Source organism: Heptranchias perlo, unplaced genomic scaffold (genome assembly GCF_035084215.1).
Source record: "Heptranchias perlo isolate sHepPer1 unplaced genomic scaffold, sHepPer1.hap1 HAP1_SCAFFOLD_324, whole genome shotgun sequence".
NCBI lineage: Eukaryota > Metazoa > Chordata > Chondrichthyes > Hexanchiformes > Hexanchidae > Heptranchias > Heptranchias perlo.
The window spans coordinates 218,100-240,435 of record NW_027139336.1 but is presented as its reverse complement, the minus strand read 5'-3'; the positions used below and the strand labels follow the sequence as shown (position 1 = coordinate 240,435).

Genomic DNA, 22,336 nt, shown 5'->3' with positions numbered 1-22,336 from the left:
CATCCCCCCCCCACTCCCCCATCACTCCATCCCCCCCCACTCCATCCCCCCCACTCCCCCATCACTCCATCCCCCCCCACTCCCCGTCACTCCATCCCCCCCCACTCCCCCGTCACTCCACCCCCCCACTCCCCCGTCACTCCACCCCCCCCAACACTCCATCCCCCCCCACTCCCCGTCACTCCATCCCCCCCCCACTCCCCCGTCACTCCATCCCCCCACTCCCCCGTCACTCCACCCCCCCAACACTCCACCCCCCCCACTCACTCGTCACTCCACCCCCCCCACTCCCTCGTCACTCCACCCCCCCCACTCCCTCGTCACTCCACCCCCCACTCCCTCGTCACTCCACCCCCCCCACTCCCTCGTCACTCCACCCCCCCACTCCCTCGTCACTCCACCCCCCCACTCCCTCGTCACTCCACCCCCCCACTCCACCGTCACTCCACCCCCCCACTCCACCGTCACTCCACCCCCCCACTCCACCGTCACTCCACCCCCCCCACTCCACCGTCACTCCACCCCCCCACTCCCTCGTCACTCCACCCCCCCCCACTCCCTCGTCACTCCACCCCCCCACTCCCTCGTCACTCCACCCCCCCACTCCCTCGTCACTCCACCCCCCCACTCCCTCGTCACTCCACCCCCCCACTCCCTCGTCACTCCACCCCCCCACTCCACCGTCACTCCACCCCCCCACTCCACCGTCACTCCACCCCCCCACTCCACCGTCACTCCACCCCCCCACTCCACCGTCACTCCACCCCCCCCCACTCCCCCGTCACTCCACCTCCCCCCCACTCCCCCGTCACTCCACCTCCCCCCACTCCCCCGTCACTCCACCCCCCCCCACTCCTCCGTCACTCCATCCCCCCAACTCCCCCCGTCACTCCATCCCCCCCACTCCACCGTCACTCCATTCCCCCCCTACTCCCCCGTCACTCCACCCCCCCCCACACCCCCATCACTCCATCCCCCCCACTCCCTCGTCACTCCACCCACCCACTCCCCCGTCACTCCATCCCCCCCACACCCCCGTCACTCCATCCCCCCCACACCCCCGTCACTCCATCCCCCCCACTCCCCCATCACTCCATCCCCAACTCCCCCGTCACTCCATCCCCCCCCTCACCCCCGTCACTCCACCCCCCCCACTCCATCCTCCCCCACTCCCCCGTCACTCCATCCCCCCCCACTCCCCCATCACTCCATCCCCCCCCACTCCCCCGTCACTCCATCCCCCCCCACTCCCCCGTCACTCCACCCCCCCCACTCCCTCATCACTCCACCCACCCACTCCCCCGTCACTCCACCCCTCCCCCACTCCCTCGTCACTCCACCCACCCACTCCCTCGTCACTCCACCCCTCCACTCCACCGTCACTCCATCACCCCCACTCCACCGTCACTCCATTCCCCCCCCACTCCCCCGTCACTCCATTCCCCCCCCACTCCCCCGTCACTCCATTCCCCCCCCCACTCCCCCGTCACTCCATCCCCCCCACTCCCCCATCACTCCATCCCCAACTCCCCCGTCACTCCATCCCCCCCCTCACCCCCGTCACTCCACCCCCCCCACTCCATCCTCCCCCACTCCCCCGTCACTCCATCCCCCCCCACTCCCCCGTCACTCCATCCCCCCCCACTCCCCCGTCACTCCATCCCCCCCCCACTCCCCCGTCACTCCACCCCCCCACTCCCCCGTCACTCCACCCCCCCACTCCCCCGTCACTCCACCCCTCCCCCACTCCCTCATCACTCCACCCACCCACTCCCCCGTCACTCCACCCCTCCCCCACTCCCTCGTCACTCCACCCACCCACTCCCTCGTCACTCCACCCCCCCACTCCACCGTCACTCCACCCCCCCACTCCACCGTCACTCCACCCCCCCTACTCCCCCGTCACTCCACCCCCCCCACTCCCCCGTCACTCCATCCCCCCCAACTCCCCGTCACTCCATCCCCCCACACCCCCGTCACTCCATTCCCCCCCCACTCCCCCGTCACTCCACCCCCCCCACACCCCGTCACTCCACCCCCCCCACTCCCCCGTCACTCCACCCCTCCCCTACTCCCGTCACTCCACCCCCCCCACTCCACCGTCACTCCACCCCCCCACTCCACCGTCACTCAACCCCCCACTCCCCCGTCACTCCATTCCCCCCCCACTCCCCCGTCACTCCATCCCCCCCAACTCCCCCGTCACTCCATCCCCCCCACACCCCCCGTCACTCCATCCCCCCCACTCCCCCGTCACTCCATCCCCCCCACTCCCCGTCACTCCACCCCCCCACACCCCGTCACTCCACCCCTCCCCTACTCCCGTCACTCCACCCCCCCACTCCACCGTCACTCCACCCCCCCCACTCCACCGTCACTCAACCCCCCACTCCCCCGTCACTCCATTCCCCCCCCTACTCCCCCGTCACTCCATCCCCCCCACTCCCCCGTCACTCCATCCACCCCAACTCCCCCGTCACTCCATCCCCCCCACTCCCCCGTCACTCCATTCCCCCACACCCCCGTCACTCCATCCCCCCCACACCCCCGTCACTCCATCCCCCCCACACCCCCGTCACTCCATCCCCCCCACTCCCCCGTCACTCCATCCCCCCCCCCACTCCCCCGTCACTCCATCCCCCTACACCCCCGTCACTCCATCCCCCCCACACCCCCGTCACTCCATCCCCCCCACTCCACCGTCACTCCACCCCCCCACTCCACCGTCACTCCACCCCCCCACTCCACCGTCACTCCACCCCCCCACTCCACCGTCACTCCACCCCCCCACTCCACCGTCACTCCACCCCCCCACTCCACCGTCACTCCATCCCCCCCACACCCCCGTCACTCCTTCCCCCCCACTCCCCCGTCACTCCATCCCCCCCACACCCCCGTCGCCCCCCACACCACCGTCACCCCCACACCCCCGTCACTCCATCCCCCGTCACTCCATCCCCCGTCACTCCATCCCCCGTCACTCCATCCCCCCCCCCACTCCACCCCCCCCCAACTCCCCTGTCACTCCATCCCCCCCCACTCCCCTGTCACTCCATTCCCCCCCCCACACCTGTATCCACCCCATCAATCTGTCCCCCATCACTCCGCCTCCACTTGGCAGACTGGTCAAAAAAGTAAAAGCCCATGGGATCAAAGGGAAAGTGGCAAATTGGATCCAGAAATGACTCAGTGACAGGAAGCAGTGGGTAATGGTGGACGGGTGTTTTTGCGACTGGAAGGCTGTTTCCAGTGGGGTTCTTCAGGGCTTTTTGTGATATATATCAATGATTTGGACTTAAACATGAGGCACAATTAAGAAATTTGCAGATGATACAAAGATAGGCCGTGTGGTTGATAGTGAGGAGGAAAGCTGTAGACTGCAGGAAGATATCAATGGACTGGTCAGGTGGGCAGAAAAGTGGCAAATGGAATTCAATCCAGAGAAGTGTGAGGTGATGCATTTGGGGAGAGCAAACAAGGCAAGGGAATACACAATAAATGGGAGGATACTGAGAGGTGTAGAGGAAGAGAGAGACCTTGGAGTGCATGTCCACAGATCCCTGAAGGTAGCAGGACAGGTAGATAACGTGGTTAAAAAGGCAAACAGGATACTTTCCTTTATTAGCCGAGGCATAGAATATAAGAGCAGGGAGGTTATGCTGGAACTGTATAAAACACTCGTTAGGCCACAGCTTGAGTACTGTGTACAGTTCTGGTCACCACATTACAGGGAAGATGTGATTGCACTAGAGAGAGTACAGAGGAGATTTACGAGGATGTTGCCAGGACTGGAGAATTTTAGCTATGAGGAGAGATCGGATAGGCTGGGGTTGTTCTCTTTGGAACAGAGGAGGCTGAGGGGAGATTTAATTCTGGTGTACATCTAGGCCCCTCATAATTTTGGAGCGGAGAGGTCAATAACCAGGGGGCATAGATTTAAAGTGATTGGTAGAAGGATTAGAGTGGAAATGAGGAAAGGTTTTTTCACCCAGAGGGTGGTGGGGGTCTGGAACTCACTGCCTGAGAGGGTGGGAGAGGCAGAAACACTCAACTCATTTAAAAAATGCCTGGATGTGCACCTGAAGAGCCGTAACCTACAGGGCTACAGATCAAAAGTGGGATTAGGCTGTGTGGCTCGTTTCTCAGCCGGTGTGGACACGATGGGCCGAATGGCCTCCTTCTGTGCCTTAAATTTTCAATGATTCTACCCGCATCACTCCGCCCCCCCATTGCTCCGCCCCCCCGTCGCCCCGCCCCACCCCGTCGCCCCCGCCCCCCCCGTCGCTCCGCCCCCCCCGTCGCTCCGCCCCCCCCGTCGCTCCGCCCCCCCCGTCGCTCCGCCCCCCCCGTCGCTCCGCCCCCCCGCCGCCCCCCGCCCCCGCCCCCCGCGCCCCCCCGTCGCTCCGCCCCCCCCGCCCCCCCTTCGCTCCGCCCCCCCCGCCCCCCCCCTTCGCTCCGCCCCCCCCGCCCCCCCCTTCGCTCCGCCCCCCCCGCCCCCCCCTTCGCTCCGCCCCCCCCGCCCCCCCCTTCGCTCCGCCCCCCCCGCCCCCCCCTTCGCTCCGCCCCCCCGCCCTGTATCTAACCCGTGCTGTACCTGCCCTGAGAGTGTCTGACGGGACAGTGTAGAGGAAGATGTAAAAGTGGAGTGCGAGAGCATGAGCAGTGGTGGGAGGGCCCATTTACAACGTGACATGTTTACATAGACGGTTCCCATTATAAATGCGGACAGAGGAATTTATAACGGAATGAAGTGTGACGATGCACGCCAACAAGAAGCAAGGTTTAGTAGACTGGACGTGTGCACAGACGTGAGTTTTTTTAATATGTCACAGATATGAACAGGTGGTTTACCTTGGCTCCTTCTGCGATGGCCTCCACTGACCAGCCAAACTTGGGGACAAATTCCAGGGCCGCAGAAAGGAGCTGTTGCCTGAGCTGCTCCTCAGATTCGAAGCCCTCTGCTCTCTCCCTGCTCTGATCTGAATGACTGCTACAAAAAGGTGAATGGAACTGTAAGAAATGCACACAGTGCCTCTGTCACATCTGATAAAACGCCAGGGGAGGGAGAGGGGAGGGAGAGAGTCACACCAACTTCCAGCTGACACAGTGTACAACACCTGGGGAACACTGAGTGTAGGAACGCACCCCCTACCCGGGCACACCCTCTTCACCCACCCACCCTGCCGGGCACACTCTCTTCACCCACCCACCCTGCCGGGCACACCCTCTTCACCCACCCACCCACTCGACTCCCACCACTCTCTGCCGGGCACACCCTCTTCACCCACCCACCCTGCCGGGCACACCCTCTTCACCCACCCACCCTGCCGGGCACACTCTCTTCACCCACCCACCCTGCCGGGCACACCCTCTTCACCCACCCACCCTGCCGGGCACACCCTCTTCACCCACCCACCCTGCCGGGCACACCCTCTTCACCCACCCACCCTGCCGGGCACACCCTCTTCACCCACCCACCCTGCCGGGCACACCCTCTTCACCCACCCACCCACTCGACTCCCACCACTCTCTGCCAGGCACACCCATTACCCCCCCCAACCCTGCCGGGCAGACTCTCTCTCCCGTCCCCCCCGGGCACACTGTACATATATTAGAATGATATATACACCTGAGTGATCATGCTTGAGATGTGACCCAGGGCGGTGAGTCTCAGTGGGGACTGGGACTGATGGTCACAGTAACTCCTCACTCAGTGCCCAGCACTCTCCCTCTTCTCAATCCCACCCCCACCCCCACCCCCTCCAATCTCTGCTTGAGGTATGAATTCGTGCTGTGTTACAGGTTCCATCGGGACGGCAGGATATTCAACCATAGGGGCCATCATGGCCCTCACTCGACTCATCTGCACACGCACTTGCACAACTGCGCACAGACAGATGCACAAACTTTCCAGCAGGAGTCTTTGTATGGGGATCAGGGGCAGGAACCCTGCCTGATTTCCAACCCCGCCCGCACCGAGAAGCCGGTGGGAGCACTCCAGCTCCAGCCCCAGCTCAGACCAGCTGACACGACCTAACCCAGCGCACACAGTGAAAATTACATAGCAATTACAGGAGAGAAACAGGCCGTTGGGCCCAACCTGTCCATGCTGGCGTTTACCCCCCATACAAGCAGTATCCCCATCCCCGTTCCCCGATCCCTTTATCCCCCTTTCCTTCAACCACCTCTCTAACCTACTCTTAAATGTTGACAGGGTCTCTGCTCCAATCACTAACTCCCGTAGTACATTCCACATCATCACAACCCTCTGTAAAAAGGGTTCTCCCGCTCTCTGTCCTAAATCACTTACATTTAATCTTGTGTCTATGTCCGGTCGCCCCATAACCCCCTCCGTCCAATCGCCCCATAACCCCCTCCGTCCAATCGCCCCATAACCCCCTCCGTCCAATCACCCCATAACCCCCTCCGTCCGATCGCCCCATAACCCCCTCCGTCCGATCGCCCCATAACCCCCTCCGTCCGGTCGCCCCATAACCCCCTCCGTCCAATCACCCCATAACCCCTCCGTCCAATCACCCCATAACCCCCTCCGTCCAATCACCCCATAACCCCCTCCGTCCAATCACCCCATAACCCCCTCCGTCCAATCACCCCATAACCCCCTCCGTCCAATCACCCCATAACCCCCTCCGTCCGATCGCCCCATAACCCCCTCCGTCCAATCGCCCCATAACCCCCTCCATCCGGTCGCCCCATAACCCCCTCCGTCCGGTCGCCCCATAACCCCCTCCGTCCAATCGCCCCATAACCCCCTCCGTCCAATCGCCCCATAACCCCCTCCGTCCAATCGCCCCATAACCCCCTCCGTCCTGTCGCCCCATAACCCCCTCCGTCCAATCACCCCATAACCCCCTCCGTCCAATCACCCCATAACCCCCTCCGTCCAATCACCCCATAACCCCCTCCGTCCAATCACCCCATAACCCCCTCCGTCCAATCACCCCATAACCCCCTCCGTCCAATCACCCCATAACCCCCTCCGTCCAATCACCCCATAACCCCCTCCGTCCGATCGCCCCATAACCCCCTCCGTCCAATCGCCCCATAACCCCCTCCATCCGGTCGCCCCATAACCCCCTCCGTCCGGTCGCCCCATAACCCCCTCCGTCCAATCGCCCCATAACCCCCTCCGTCCAATCGCCCCATAACCCCCTCCGTCCAATCGCCCCATAACCCCCTCCGTCCAATCACCCCATAACCCCCCTCCGTCCAATCACCCCATAACCCCCTCCGTCCAATCACCCCATAACCCCCTCCGTCCGGTCGCCCCATAACCCCCTCCGTCCAATCACCCCATAACCCCCTCCGTCCAATCACCCCATAACCCCCTCCGTCCGATCGCCCCATAACCCCCTCCGTCCGATCGCCCCATAACCCCCTCCGTCCAATCGCCTCATAACCCCTTCCGCCCGGTCGCCCCATAACCCCCTCCGTCCAATCACCCCATAACCCCCTCCGTCCAATCACCCCATAACCCCCTCCGTCCAATCACCCCATAACCCCCTCCGTCCAATCACCCCATAACCCCCTCCGTCCAATCACCCCATAACCCCCTCCGTCCAATCACCCCATAACCCCCTCCGTCCGGTCGCCCCATAACCCCCTCCGTCCGGTCGCCCCATAACCCCCTCCGTCCGGTCGCCCCATAACCCCCTCCGTCCGGTCGCCCCATAACCCCCTCCGTCCAATCGCCCCATAACCCCCTCCGTCCAATCGCCCCATAACCCCCTCCGTCCAATCACCCCATAACCCCCTCCGTCCAATCACCCCATAACCCCCTCCGTCCAGTCGCCCCATAACCCCCTCCGTCCAGTCGCCCCATAACCCCCTCCGTCCGGTCGCCCCATAACCCCCTCCGTCCAATCACCCCATAACCCCCTCCGTCCGGTCGCCCCATAATCTCATCGATTCTAACACAAGCAGACCCAATTTTCCCACCTCTTTGTTCAGATTTTAATCACCCATTGACGGCCGTGCCTTCAGCTGCGTAGGCCCTAAGCTCTGGAATTCCCTCCCTAAACCTCTCCACCTCCTTTAAGATGCTCCGTAAATCCTAGCTCTTTGACCAAGTTTCAGGTCATCTGCAGAACATTCTGAGGGGGGAAGGTGAACAGCCAGAGGTCCTGGTCCATATCGGTACCAACGACATAGGTAGAAAGAGGGATGAGGTCCTGCAGGCAGATTTTAGGGAGCTAGGAAAAGGTTGAAAAGGTAGTAATCCCCGGATTACTCCCAGTGCCACGCGCTCGTGAGTATAGAAATAGGAGGATGGAGTAGATGAGTGCGTGGCTGGAGAGATGGTGCAGGAGGGAGGGCTTTAGATTCCTGGGGCATTGGGACCGGTTCTGGGGGAGGTGGGACATGTACAGGCCGGGCGGGTTGTACATCGACAGAGCTGGGACCAATGTCCTCGCGGGGAGGTTCACTCGTGCTGTGGGGGAGGGGTTAAACTAATTTGGCGGGGGATGGGCACCAGGATGTAGCATTAGAAAAGAGAAACAAGGGGAACAAAGGATTGGGAGAGACAGATAGCACTAGAGTAAGAAATAATACAGTGTTAGGTGGGGTCAGACTAAGAGAGAGAACAAGAAAGTCTAAGACTGGTTTCCAGTGCATGTGTGTAAACACACGAAGCCTGGGAAACAAGGTCGGTGAGCACCAGGCACAAATAGTCACATGGGAATATGATGTCATGGCGATAACGGAGACCGGGCTCAAAAAAGGGCAGGATTGGGTACTAAATATTCCTGGATACAAGGTGTTCAGGAAAGATCGGGAAGGGAAGAAAGGAGGGTGGGGGTGGCAGTATTGATTAAGGAGAATATTGCAGTGCTGGAGAGAGAGGATGTCCTGGAGGGGTCAAGGACAGAATCTATTTGCTGAGAGTTCAGAAACAATAGAGGTGCCATTACACTACTGGGTGTATTCTATAGGCCACCAACTAGTGGGAAGGAGATCGAGGAGCAAATTTGCAGGGAAATTACAGAGAGGTGCAAGAACTATAGAGTAGTGATAACTGGGGATTTCAACCATCCTAATATAGACTGGGATAGTAATAGTGTAAAGGGCAGAGAGGGGGAGGAATTTCTGAAGTGTGTTCAGGATAACTTTCTTGACCAGTACGTTTCGGGCCCAGTGAGGAAGGAGGCATTGCTGGATCTGGTCCTGGGGAATGAGGTGGGTCAAGTGGGGCAAGTGTCAGTGGGGAACATTTAGGGAACAGTGATCATAATATCATAAGGTTTAGATTAGTTCTGGAAAAGGACAAGGAACAATCTAGGGTAAAAATACTCAGTTGGAGGAGGGCCAGTTTCAGTGGGTTGAGAACGGACCTGGCCCGAGTAAATTGGAGTCAAAGATTGGGCAGGAAGAACGAGGAGAGGCAATATAAACTCGAGGGCACAATTCTAAAAGGGATACAGGAACAGAGAGATCTGGAGGTATATGTTCACAAATCACTGAAGGTGGCAGGACAGGTTGAGAAAGTGGTTAAAAAAGCATACGGGATCCTGGGCTTTATAAATAGAGGCATAGAGTACAAAAGTAAGGAAGTTATGATGAACCTTTATAGAACACTGGTTCGGCCACAACTGAGTATTGTGTCCAGTTCTGGGCACCGCACTTTCGGAAAGATGTGAAGGCCTTAGAGAGGGTGCAGAAGAGATTTACTAGATTGATTCCAGGGATGAGGGACTTTAGTTACATGGATAGACTGGAGAAGCTGGGGTTGTTCTCCTTGGAACAGAGAAGGTTGAGAGGAGATTTGATCGAGGTGTTCAAAATCATGAAGGGTCTAGACAGAGTAGATAGAGAGAAACTGTTCCCATTGGTGGAAAGGTCAAGGACCAGAGGTCATAGATTTAAGGCGATTGGCAAAAGATCCAAAGGTGACATGGGGAGAAACTTTTTTACAGAGCGAGTGGTTATGATCTGGATGCACTGCCCGAGGGGGTGGTGGAGGCAGATTCAATCATGGCCCTCAAAAGGGAACTGGTTCTATGCTCTTCCATAGAACCAGCACAGACTCAACGGGCCGAATGGCCTCCTTCCGTGCTGTAACCTTTCTATGATTCTATCTGTCCTTATATCTCCTTATGTGGCTCGATGTGAAATTTTGTTTGATAATCACTCCTGTGAAGTGCCTTGGGATGTTTTATTGCAGTAAACGCTGTATAAACGGGAGTTGTTATTACTGGTTTTGTATTTCCTTGAACCAGTGAATCTGCTCTGCACCCTCTCTATTGCCTTAACATCTTTCTTTCCCAAAGTATAGAGCCCAAAACTGCACACAGTCCTCCAACTGGTGTTACTGAGGTTTTATATAGATTCACCGTTACATAGCACAGAAGGCCATTCTGGCCATTGTGCTTGTCCCACTCCCCCTGCTCTTTCCCCGTTGCCTTGTAAATTTTTCCCCTTCAAATATTTATCCAATTCCCTTTTGAAAGTTATTATTGAATCTGCTTCCACCGCCCTTTCAGGCAGTGAATTCCAGATCAGAACTGCCTGAGTAAAAAGGTTTCTCCTCATCTTCCCTCCGGTTCTTAAGGATCTCAACTTTTATAAGCTACATTTGCTAGAAAACCCATTAACTTTTCTTATGGCCATATCGACCTGCTGCTTTTAATGTCATGGACCCAAACCCTCCACAACATTGTGAATGATGGAGCTGCTCCACTGCACTGCACTGGGCTCAGGGCAGCTGACTGTACCTGGAGTAGGGGTCCTGGGCTGCTGCATTCCTCGGAGAGTTCCCGGGGTGCTGCTCCTCACCGACCCTTCTCAAGTACTCTGATGTTCGCAGTGCCCGACGCACCCCATCACGGGAGCACAGACCGGCTGGTGGGAGAGAAAAAGGGCTTTAGATATCCCATCCAATCAAAAAAAAACTTAAAAAACATTAACCGCTACACTGTCCCATCAAACACTCCCAGGGCAGGTACAGCACGGGTCAGATACAGAGTAAAGCTCCCTCTACACTGTCCCATCAAACATTCCCAGGGTACAGCATGGGTTAGACACAGAAATATAGTAAGAGCAAGAGTAGGCCATTCAGCCCTTCGGGCCTGCTCTGCCATTCAAAATGATCGTCCAACTCAGTACCCTGTTCCCGCTTTTTCCCCATATCCCTTGATCCCTTTAGCATTAAGAAATATATCTATCTCCTTCTTGAATACATCTAATGACTTGGCCTCCACTGCCTCCTGTGGTAGAGAATTCCACAAGTTCACCACCCTCTGAGTGAAGAAATTTCTCTTCATCTCGGTTCTAAATGGCATACCCCGTATCCTGAGATTGTGACCCCTGGTTCTGGACTCCCCAGCCATCGGGAACATCCTCTAGTCCTGTTAGAATTTTATATGTTTCGATGAGATCACCTCTCATTCTTCTAAACTCGAGTGAATATAGGCCTAGTCGACCCAATCTCTCCTCATACGTCAGTCCTGCCATCCCAGGAATCAGTCTGGTAACCTTCGTTGCACTCCCTCCATGGCAAGGACATCCTTCCTCAGATAAGGAGACCAAAACTGCACACAATACTCCAGATGTGGTCTCACCAAGGCCCTGTACAACTGCAGTGAGACATCCCTGCTCCTGTACTCAAATCCTCTTGCAATGAAGGCCAACATAGCACTCGCCTTCCTAACTGCTTGCTGCACCTGAATGCTCGCTTTCAGCGACTGGTGTACAAGGACACCCAGGTCTCGTTGCACCTCCCCTTTTCCCAATCTATCACCATTCAGATGACATTCTGTCTCTGTTTTTACAACCAAAGTGGATAACCTCACATTTATCCACGTTATACTGCATCTGCCATGTTCTTACCCACTCACCCAACTTGTCTAAGTCACATTGGAGCCTCTTTGCATCCTCCTCACAGCTCACATTCCACCCCAGCTTTGTGTCATCTGCAAACTTGGAAATGTTACATTCCGTTCCCTCATCCAAATCATTGATATATATTGTGAATAGCTGGGGCCCAAGCACTGATCCCTGAGGTACCCCACGAGTCACTGCCTGCCACCCTGAAAAAGACCTGTTTATTCCTACTCTCTGTTTCCTGTCTGTCAACCAATTCTCAATCCATGCCAGTATATTCCCCCAATCCCATGTGCTTTAATTTTGCACATTAACCTCTTGTGTGGGACTTTATCAAAAGCCTTGTGAAAATCCAAATACACCACATTCACTGGTTCTCCCTTATCTATTCTACTAGTTACATCCTCAAAAAACTCCAGTAGATTTGTTAAGCATGATTTCCCTTTCATAAACCCATGCTGATTTTGTCCAATCCCATTAATGCCCTCCAAGTGTTCTGTTATCACATCTTTTATAATAGACTCGAGCATTTTCCCCACTACTGATGTTAGGCTAACTGGTCTGTAATTCCCTGTTTTTTCTCTCCCTCCTTTCTGGGAGGTTATTTGTGTCCTCCTTTGTGAAGACAGAACCAAAGTATGTGTTTAATTGTTCTGCCATTTCTTTGTTCCCCATTATAATTTCCCCCATTTCTGACTGTAAGGGACCTACATTTGTCTTCACTAATCTTTTTCTCTTGACATATTTATGGAAGCTTTTACAGTCAGTTTTTATGTTCCCTGCTAGTTTACTCTCATACTCTATTTTTCCCCTCTTAATCAATCTCTTTGTCCTTTGCTGAATTCTGAACTGCTCCCAATCCTCAGGCTTGCTGCTTTTTCTGGCAATTTTATATGTCTCCTCTTTGGATCTAATACTATCCCTAATTTCTTTTGTAAGCCACGGTTGAGCCACCTTTCCTGTTTCATTTTTGCACCAGACAGGAATTAATAATTGTTGTAATTCCTGCACATGTTCTTTAAATATTAGCCATTGCCTATCCACCGTCATCCCTTTTAGTAAAGTTCCCCAATCTATCCTCGCCAACTCACACCTCATACTTTCGTAATTTCCTTTATTTAGATTCAGGACCCTAGTTTCGGATTCAACTACTTCACTCTCCATCTTAATGAGGAATTCTATCATGTTATGGTCGCTCTTCCCTATGGGACCCCGCACAACAAGATTGTTAATTAATCCTTTCTCATTGCACAATACCCAGTCTAGGATCGCCTGTTCTCCAGTTGGTTTCTCAACGTATTGGTCCAGAAAACCATCACGTACACAATCCAGGAATTCCTCCCCCACAGTATTATTGCTAATTTGGTTTGACCAATCTATGTGTAGATTAAAGTCACCCGTGACTATAGTTGTACCCTTCTTGCATGTGTCTCTAATTTCCTGTTTAATGCCCTCCCCTACATCTCCACTACTGTTTGGGGGCCTATAGACAACCCCCACCAATGTTTTCTGCTCCTTGGTGTTTCTAGCTCCACCCATACAGATTTCACACTGTGATTTTCCGAGCCAATATCCTTCCTCACTATTGCATTGATTTCCTCCTTTACTAACAGTGCTACCCCACCTCCTTTCCCTTTTTGCCTGTCCTTCCTAAATATTGACTATCCCTGGATGTTCAGTTCCCATCCTTGGTCACCCTGCAGCCATGTTTCCATAATCGCAACTATATCATTCCCGCTAATATCTATCTGCGCTGTTAATTCATCTACCTCATTCCGAATGCTCTGCGCATTAAGACACAATGCCTTTAGACTTGCCTTTTTAAGATTGCTAGTCATCTTAGTTTTATTTTGCACTCTGGCCCTATTTGTTTTTCACCCTTGTTTTCTCTACCTTCCACTATTGCTTCTTCCCTTTCTGTCTTTTGTTTCCCCCTCCTCTGTCTCCCTGCTCAGGTTCCCATCCCCCTGCCATTCCAGTCACAGAGTAAAGCTCCCTCTAATCGCTGAGACATGTTTTATTAGGGGTTGGTGATGTTCATTTCTGCTTGGTTAGAAATCCAGTCAGTGAGAGGGGACAGACCACCAGCTGCGTTACAATGAAAGAAAATATTGGAATCCCTGTCACTTCTGTTACAGAATTCTTTCAAAGAGAAACTTCAGGAGAGGTCGGTGAACAGGGGGAAGAGAGCGAGACCAGAGCGGGGATATAAACAGCGCGGAGAGAGCGAGAGTTCAGTCGGTGAGCGGGGGGAGAGAGTGAGACCAGAGCGGGGATATAAACAGCGCGGAGAGAGCGAGAGTTCAGTCGGTGAGCGGCGGGAGAGAGTGAGAGTTCAGTCGGTGAGCGGCGGGAGAGAGAGAGACCAGAGCGGGGATATAAACAGCGCGGAGAGAGTGAGAGTTCAGTCGGTGAGCGGCGGGAGAGAGTGAGACCAGAGCGGGGATAAAAACAGCGCGGAGAGAGCGGGAGTTCAGTCGGTGAGCGGGAGAGAGTGAGACCAGAGCGGGGATATAAACAGCGCGGAGAGAGCGGGAGTTCAGTCGGTGAGCGGGAGAGAGTGAGACCAGAGCGGGGATATAAACAGCGCGGAGAGAGTGAGAGTTCAGTCGGTGAGCGGCGGGAGAGAGTGAGACCAGAGCGGGGATACAAACAGCGCGGAGAGAGCGGGAGTTCAGTCGGTGAGCGGCGGGAGAGAGTGAGACCAGAGCGGGGATATAAACAGTGCGGAGAGAGCGAGACCAGAGCGGGGATATAAACAGCGCGGAGAGAGCGGGAGTTCAGTCGGTGAGCGGCGGGAGAGAGTGAGACCAGAGCGGGGATATAAACAGCGCGGAGAGAGTGAGAGTTCAGTCGGTGAGCGGCGGGAGAGAGTGAGACCAGAGCGGGGATATAAACAGCGCGGAGAGAGCGAGAGTTCAGTCGGTAAGCGGGAGAGAGTGAGACCAGAGCGGGGATATAAACAGCGCGGAGAGAGTGAGAGTTCAGTCGGTGAGCGGTAAAGAGTGAGACCAGAGCGGGGATATAAACAGCGCGGAGAGAGCGGGAGTTCAGTCGGTGAGCGGGAGAGAGTGAGACCAGAGCGGGGATATAAACAGCGCGGAGAGAGTGAGAGTTCAGTCGGTGAGCGGCGGGAGAGAGTGAGACCAGAGCGGGGATATAAACAGCGCGGAGAGAGCGAGAGTTCAGTCGGTGAGCGGGAGAGAGTGAGACCAGAGCGGGGATATAAACAGCGCGGAGAGAGTGAGAGTTCAGTCGGTGAGTGGGGAGAGAGTGAGCCCAGAGCGGGGATATAAACAGTGCGGAGAGAGTGAGAGTTCAGTCGGTGAGCGGCGGGAGAGAGTGAGACCAGAGCGGGGATATAAACAGCGCGGAGAGAGTGAGAGTTCAGTCGGTGAGCGGCGGGAGAGAGCGAGACCAGAGCGGGGATATAAACAGCGCGGAGAGAGCGAGAGTTCAGTCGGTGAGCGGCGGGAGAGAGCGAGACCAGAGCGGGGATATAAACAGCGCGGAGAGAGCGAGAGTTCAGTCGGTGAGCGGCGGGAGAGAGTGAGACCAGAGCGGGGATATAAACAGCGCGGAGGGAGCGAGAGTTCAGTCGGTGAGCGGCGGGAGAGAGTGAGACCAGAGCGGGGATATAAACAGCGCGGAGAGAGCGAGAGTTCAGTCGGTGAGCGGCGGGAGAGACCGAGACCAGAGAGGGGATCTCAACAGCACGGAGAGAGAGTTCAGTCGGTGAGCGGCGGTAAAGAGCGAGACCAGAGCAGGGATATAAACAGCGCGGAGAGAGCGAGAGTTCAGTCGGTGAGCGGGAGAGAGCGAGACCAGAGCGGGGATATAAACAGCGCGGAGAGAGCGAGACCAGAGCGGGGATATAAACAGCGCGGAGAGAGTGAGAGTTCAGTCGGTGAGCGGCGGGAGAGAGTGAGACCAGAGCGGGGATATAAACAGTGCGGAGAGAGTGAGACCAGAGCGGGGATATACACAGCGCGGAGAGAGCGAGACCAGAGCTTACTCTGAGAGCGAGACTCTGAGACCAGCGGCAGTTCGGGGTGACGTCACCAGTCAGAAAGTGACGCGGCACAGGGGAGGCAGCTGATTGGTGAGTAGGTTCAGGTGAGTATTTCTACCATTTTACTGTAAGTAAAGTAATAAGAAAGGGAAGGTCTGCAGGTTTTATAGCAGGTCGTGGTTTTTCTTAGTGAACCTAGGTCCCTAGTATAGTTAACATTTTCTAATTTCAACGTAATTTAAAAGGGGTAACTAAGCTGAGGCAAGTCATGGCAGCAGACCTGGCACCCGTGATATGCCCCTCCTGCAAGATGTGGGAAGTCATGGACACTACCAGTGTCCCTGCCGACCATGTGTGCGGGAAGTGTGTCCACCTGCAGCTACTGACCGATCGTATCTCGGAGCTGGAGCTGCGGGTGGACTCACTGTGGAGCACCCGCGATGCAGAGAAACTCGTGGATAGCACGTTTAGCGAGTTGGTCACACCGCAGGTAAAGGGTATACAGGCAGGAAGTGAATGGGTGACCACCAGGAAGAGTAAGAGGTGCAGGCAGGTAGTGCAGGGGTCCCCTGTGGCCATCCCCCTCTCAAACAGATATGCCACTTTGGATGCTGTTGGGGGGATGACTTATCAGGGGAAGGCAGCAGCAGCCAATTTCCTGGCACCACGGGTGGCTCTGCTGCACAGGCTGGGAGGAAAAAGAGTGGCAGAGCTATAGTGATAGGGGACTCAATTGTAAGGGGAATAGACAGGCGTTTCTGCGGCTGCAACCGAGACTCCAGGATGGTGTGTTGCCTCCCTGGTGCAAGGATCAACGACGTCTCGGAGCAACTACAGAACATTTTGGAGGGGGAGGGCGAACATCCAGCTGTCGTGGTGCACATAGGCACCAACGATATAGGTAAAAAAGGGGATGAGGTCCTAAAAGCAGAATATAGGGAGTTAGGAGGTAAATTAAAAAATAGGACCTCAAAGGTAGTAATCTCAGGATTGCTGCCAGTGCCACGTGGTAGTCAGAGTAGAAATAGGAGGATATTTCAAATGAATACGTGGCTAGAGGAATGGTGCAAGGGGGAGGGATTCAAATTCCTGGGACACTGGAAACGGTTCTGGGGGAGGTGGGACCAGTACAAACCGGACGGTCTGCACCTGGGCAGGGCCGGGACCGCTGTCCTAGGAGGAGTGTTTGCTAGTGCTGTTGGGGAGGGTTTAAACTAAAGTGGCAGGGGGTTGGGAACCTGAGCAGGGAGAGAGAGGAAAGCGTAACAGGAAGGGACAGAAGGTATGGAGTAATAGGTAAAGTGTTAAAAAAGGAAAAAGCAGGAACTAAGCGTCACAAAACAGATTTGAAAGTTCTTTATCTGAATGCACGTAGCATTCGTAATAAAATGGACGAGTTAATGGCACAAATAACTACGTATGGGTATGATCTTGTGGCCATTACAGAAACATGGCTGCAGGGTGACAACGACTGGGAATTAAATATGCCAGGATATTTAACAATCAGGAAGGACAGGCAGGAAGGAAGGGGAGGTGGGGTGGCTATGTTAATAAAGGAAGGAATCGAATCACTGTAATACAGATAAATGATATTGGGGCAAAGCATCAAGATAATGAAACAGTTTGGGTAGAGATAAGGAATAATAAGGGGAAAAAAACACTAGTGGGCTTAGTATATAGGCCTCCTAATAGTTGCAACTCTGCTGGAAGAAGTATTAATCAGGAAATAGTCAGGGCATGTAATAAGGGAACAGCTATAATTATGGGGGATTTTAACTATCATATTAACTGGACAAATCAAATTGGGCAGAGCAGCCTTGAGGAAGAGTTCATTGAGTGCATCAGGGATGGATTTCTTGAGCAGTATGTAACTGATCCTACAAGGGGGCAGGCAACCTTGGACCTGGTCCTGTGTAATGAGTCAGGATTAATTAATAATGTCCGAGTTAAGGATCCCCTTGGAACGAGCGACCATAACATGGTTGAATTCCATATCCAATTAGAGGGTGAGAAGGTTGATTCTCAAACAAGCGTACTGAGCTTGAATAAAGGAGACTATGATGGTATGAGAGCGGAATTGATTAAAGTGGACTGGGAAAATAGATTAAAGGGTAAGACGGTACATGAGCAGTGGTGTTCATTTAGGGAGTTATTCTACAACTTTCAAAATAAATATATTCCACTGAGGAAAAAAGGGTGTAAAAGAAATGACAGCCATCCGTGGCTAAGTAAAGAAATCAAGGATAGTATCCGACTAAAAACAAGGACATGTAAGGTAGCCAAACTTAGTGGGAGGATAGAAGATTGGGAAGTCTTCAAAAGACAGCAAAAAGTAACTAAAGGATTGATTAAGAAAGGGAAGATAGATTACGAAAAGAAATTAGCAAAAAATATAAAAACAGATAGCAAGAGTTTCTATAGTTATATAAAAAGAAAAAGGGTGGCTAAGGCAAACATAGGTCCCTTAGAGGATGAGACCGGGAAATTAATGGTGGGAAACATGGAGATGGCAAAAATGCTGAACAAATATTTTGTTTCAGTCTTTACGGTAGAGGACACTAAGAATATCCCAACACTGGACAAACAGGGGGCTCTAGGGGGGAGGAGCTAAATACGATTAAAATCACTAAGGAATTGGTACTCAGTAAATTAATGGGACTCAAGCGGATAAATCCCCTGGACCTGATGGCTTCCATCCTAGGGTCTTGAGGGAAGTGGCAGTAGGGATTGTGGATGCTTTGGTGATAGTTTTCCAAAATTCCCTGGACTCAGGAGAGGTCCCGGCAGATTGGAAAACTGCTAATGTAACACCGTTATTTAAAAAGGGCAGTAGGCAGAAGGCTGGAAATTATAGACCAGTTAGCCTAACATCTGTGGTGGGTAAAATTTTGGAATCTATTATTAAGGAGACAGTAGCGGAACGTTTGGATAAACATAATTTAATAGGACAAAGTCAGCATGGCTTTACGAAGGGGAAGTCATGTCTGACAAATTTGCTTGAGTTCTTTGACGATATAACGTACAGGGTGGATAAAGGGGAACCAGTGGACGTAGTGTATTTAGACTTCCAGAAGGCATTCGACAAGGTGCCACATAAAAGATTATTACTTAAGATAAAAAATCACGGGATTGGGGTAATATTCTGGCATGGGTGGAGGATTGGTTATCGAACAGGAGGCAGAGAGTTGGGATAAATGGTTCATTCTCGGACTGGCAACCAGGAGCCAGTGGTGTTCCGCAGGGGTCGGTGCTGGGTCCCCAACTCTTTACAATCTATATTAACGATTTGGGAGGAGGGGACCGAGTGCAACATATCAAAATTTGCAGATGATACAAAGATGGGAGGGAAAGTAGAGAGTGAGGAGGACATAAAAAACCTACAAGGGGATATAGACAGGCTGGGTGAGTGGGCGGAGATTTGGCAGATGCAATATAATATTGGAAAATGTGAGGTTATGCACTTTGGCAGGAAAAATCAGAGAGCAAGTTATTTTCTTAATGGCGAGAGACTGGAAAGTACTGCAGTACAAAGGGATCTGGGGGTCCTAGTGCAAGAAAATCAAAAAGTTAGTTTGCAGGTGCAAGCAGGTGATCAAGAAAGCCAACGGAATGTTGGCTTTTATTGCTCGGGGGGATAGAATATAAAAACAAGGAGGTATTGCTGCAGTTATATAAGGTATTGGTGAGACCGCACCTGGAATACTGCATACAGTTTTGGTCTCCATACTTAAGAAAAGACATACTTGCTCTCGAGGCAGTACAAAGAAGTTTCACTCGGTTAATCCCGGGGATGAGGGGGTGGACATATGAGGAGAGGTTGAGTCGATTGGGACTCTACTCATTGGAGTTCAGAAGAATGAGAGGCGATCTTATTGAAACATATAAGATTGTGAAGGGGCTTGATCGGGTGGATGCGGTAAAGATGTTCCCAAGGATGGGTGAAACTAGAACTAGGCATAATCTTAGAATAAGGGGCTGCTCTTTCAAAACTGAGATGAGGAGAAACTTCTTCACTCAGAGGGTGGTAGGTCTGTGGAATTTGCTGCCCCAGGAAGCTGTGGAAGCTACATCATTAGATAAATTTAAAACAGAAATAGACAGTTTTCTAGAAGTAAAGGGAATTAGGGGTTATGGGGAGCGGGGCAGGAAATTGGACATGAAGCTGAGTTCGGATCGGTCAATGCCCTGTGGGTGGCGGAGAGGGCCTTGGGGCTGTGTGGCCGGGTCCTGCTCCGACTTCTTGTGTTCTTTCGATTTGAGGTTGGGATCAGATCAGCCATGATCTTATTGAATGGCGGAGCAGGCTCGAGGGGCCGATTGGCCTACTCCTGCTCCTATTTCTTATGTTCTTATGTTCTAGGTCGACCTTCGGACTCTCCTTCCCTTTTCAATGTTTAGCTTCATCAAGCCATTGAATGTCACTTTGTGCTCTGTACAGGAGATTAACCCTCGCCTCGTCAGGGTACAGGATCATAGGAAGGCCTCAGCATGCTGTGTCATGCCCTGCACAGACTCCCCGCTCAGTGTTATCAGAAACAACACAAACCAGATAAAACAGGGGCTTTCCAAGCTCACTGTGATACACTGTGAACTGGCCTCAGGCAATGAGCATTTACAAATGTCTCAGAATATTCTAGGAAGTTTGAGGAGCCTGTTGAGATCTGGTATTATGCAGGGGACAAGTCAACAGATGTGAGTAACGGGGGTGTCAGTGTAATAACAGCAGGGCTAGTTTGGGGGGGGGGGGGAGCGGCCTGGGAGGGGGTTGGGGGAGCATGCTGGGGAGGACGGTCCTGGGGTGGGGGAGAGGACTGTCTGGGGTTTTTTTAAAATTTATTTGTTCATGGGACATGGGCGTTGCTGGCGGTCTGGGGTGGGGGTCGCGGCTGGGGGGAGGCGACTGGGGGGAGGCGACTGGGGGGAGGCGACTGGGGGAGGCGACTGGGGGGAGGCGACTGGGGGGAGGCGACTGGGGGGAGGCGACTGGGGGGGAGGCGACTGGGGGGAGGCGACTGGGGGGAGGCGACTGGGGGGAGGCGACTGGGGGGAGGCGACTGGGGGGAGGCGACTGGGGGGAGGCGACTGGGGGGAGGCGACTGGGGGGAGGCGACTGGGGGGTGGGGACTGGGGGGTGGGGACTGTTTGGCTGAGAATCTGTGGCGTGTTCAAAGCCTGTGACACAGCAGGGATCTCTCCCAGCGAGGGGACAGGGCAGTTCTCTGGAATGTAAACTCTGCTGTACTGGGTTGTGATGCGATCATTCACTGAGTCCACATAATGGTTATTAGCAAAATCGAAGCCAATAGGATAAAGGGGCAGTGAGAGCACGGATATAGAATTGGATAAGTGACAGGAAACAGAGAGTACTGGTGAACAGTTGTTTTTCGGACTGGAGGGAGGTGTACAGTGGTGTTTCCCAGGGGTCGGTGCTGGGACCACTGCTTTTCTTGATATATATTAATGACTTGGACTTGGGTGTACAGGGCACAATTTCAAAATTTGCAGATGACACAAAACTTGGAAGTGTAGTGAACAGTGAGGAGGATAGTGATAGACTTCAAGAGGATATAGACAGGCTGGTGGAATGGGCGGACACGTAACAGTCATGGAGGATTGTGTTCAATTCTGGGCTCCACACTTTAGAAAGGATGTGAAGGTCTTCGAGAGAGTGCGGAGGAGATTTACTGGAATGATTCCTGGGATGAGGGACTTCAGTTAAGTGGATAGACTGGAGAAGCTGGGGTTGTTCTCCTTAGAACAGAGAAGGTTCAGGGGAGATTTAATACAGGTTTTCAAAATCATGAGGGGTTTTGATAGAGTAAAAAAGGAGAAATTGTTCCCATTGGCAGAGGGGTCAGTAATCAGAGGAAACAGATTTAATGTAATTGGCAAAAGAGCCAGAGACAACATGAGGAAAAAAATTTACTCAGTGAGTTGTGATGATCTGAATTCACTGCCTGAACGGGCGATGGAAGCAGATTCAATAATAACTTAAAAAAGGGAATCGGATAAATACTTGAAGGGATAAATTTGCAGGGCTACGGGAGAGAGCCGAGGAGTGGGACTAATTGAATAGCTCTTTCAAAGTGCCGGCATAGACATGATGGGCCGAATGGCCTCCTTCTGTGCTGTATCATTCGATGATTCTATGAACATGCACATGACCAGTACAGCAATAAAGGAGAGAAGGGCCAATCCCACAGCATTGTGCAAACACCATCACTGCTCAACTCCGGCGCGATCAGGGGGAGGCGCGACCATCCCCCTACTCCTCTCCTCCCTCCATTATTCCGCCCGACCCCGTCCATTAACACCCCCTCCAGTCCTCTATTCCCCCCCCACTTTCTCCCCTTGTATTCCCACCTCTCCCACCCCCATTTTATTACTCCCTCCCCTTTCTTCCCTTATATTACCTCCTTCCCCCTCTATCACCCCTCTCCACTATTCCCCCCTCCCTCCCTCTATCCCCCCTCCACTCATTCA

The 22,336-nt window shown here is 53.7% G+C and overlaps 2 protein-coding genes across 2 annotated transcripts in view; one reads left to right on the top strand and one right to left on the bottom strand.

Annotated features, from left to right (window-relative positions):
- The window catches only part of coq9 (coenzyme Q9 homolog (S. cerevisiae)), a 70,001-nt gene that overhangs the window by 44,116 nt on the left and 3,549 nt on the right, over nucleotides 1–22,336 (bottom strand). Inside the window, 2 exon segments of the mRNA XM_067978595.1 lie at nucleotides 4,852–4,990; nucleotides 10,734–10,860. Coding sequence (XP_067834696.1) covers nucleotides 4,852–4,990; nucleotides 10,734–10,860 — 266 coding nt within the window.
- ciapin1 (cytokine induced apoptosis inhibitor 1) overlaps nucleotides 20,457–22,336 on the top strand; it is a 65,941-nt gene continuing 64,061 nt past the window's right edge. Inside the window, exon 1 of the mRNA XM_067978599.1 lies at nucleotides 20,457–20,545. The gene's annotated coding sequence lies outside the window, so the exon portion shown is untranslated. The remainder of the gene's footprint in view (nucleotides 20,546–22,336) is intronic.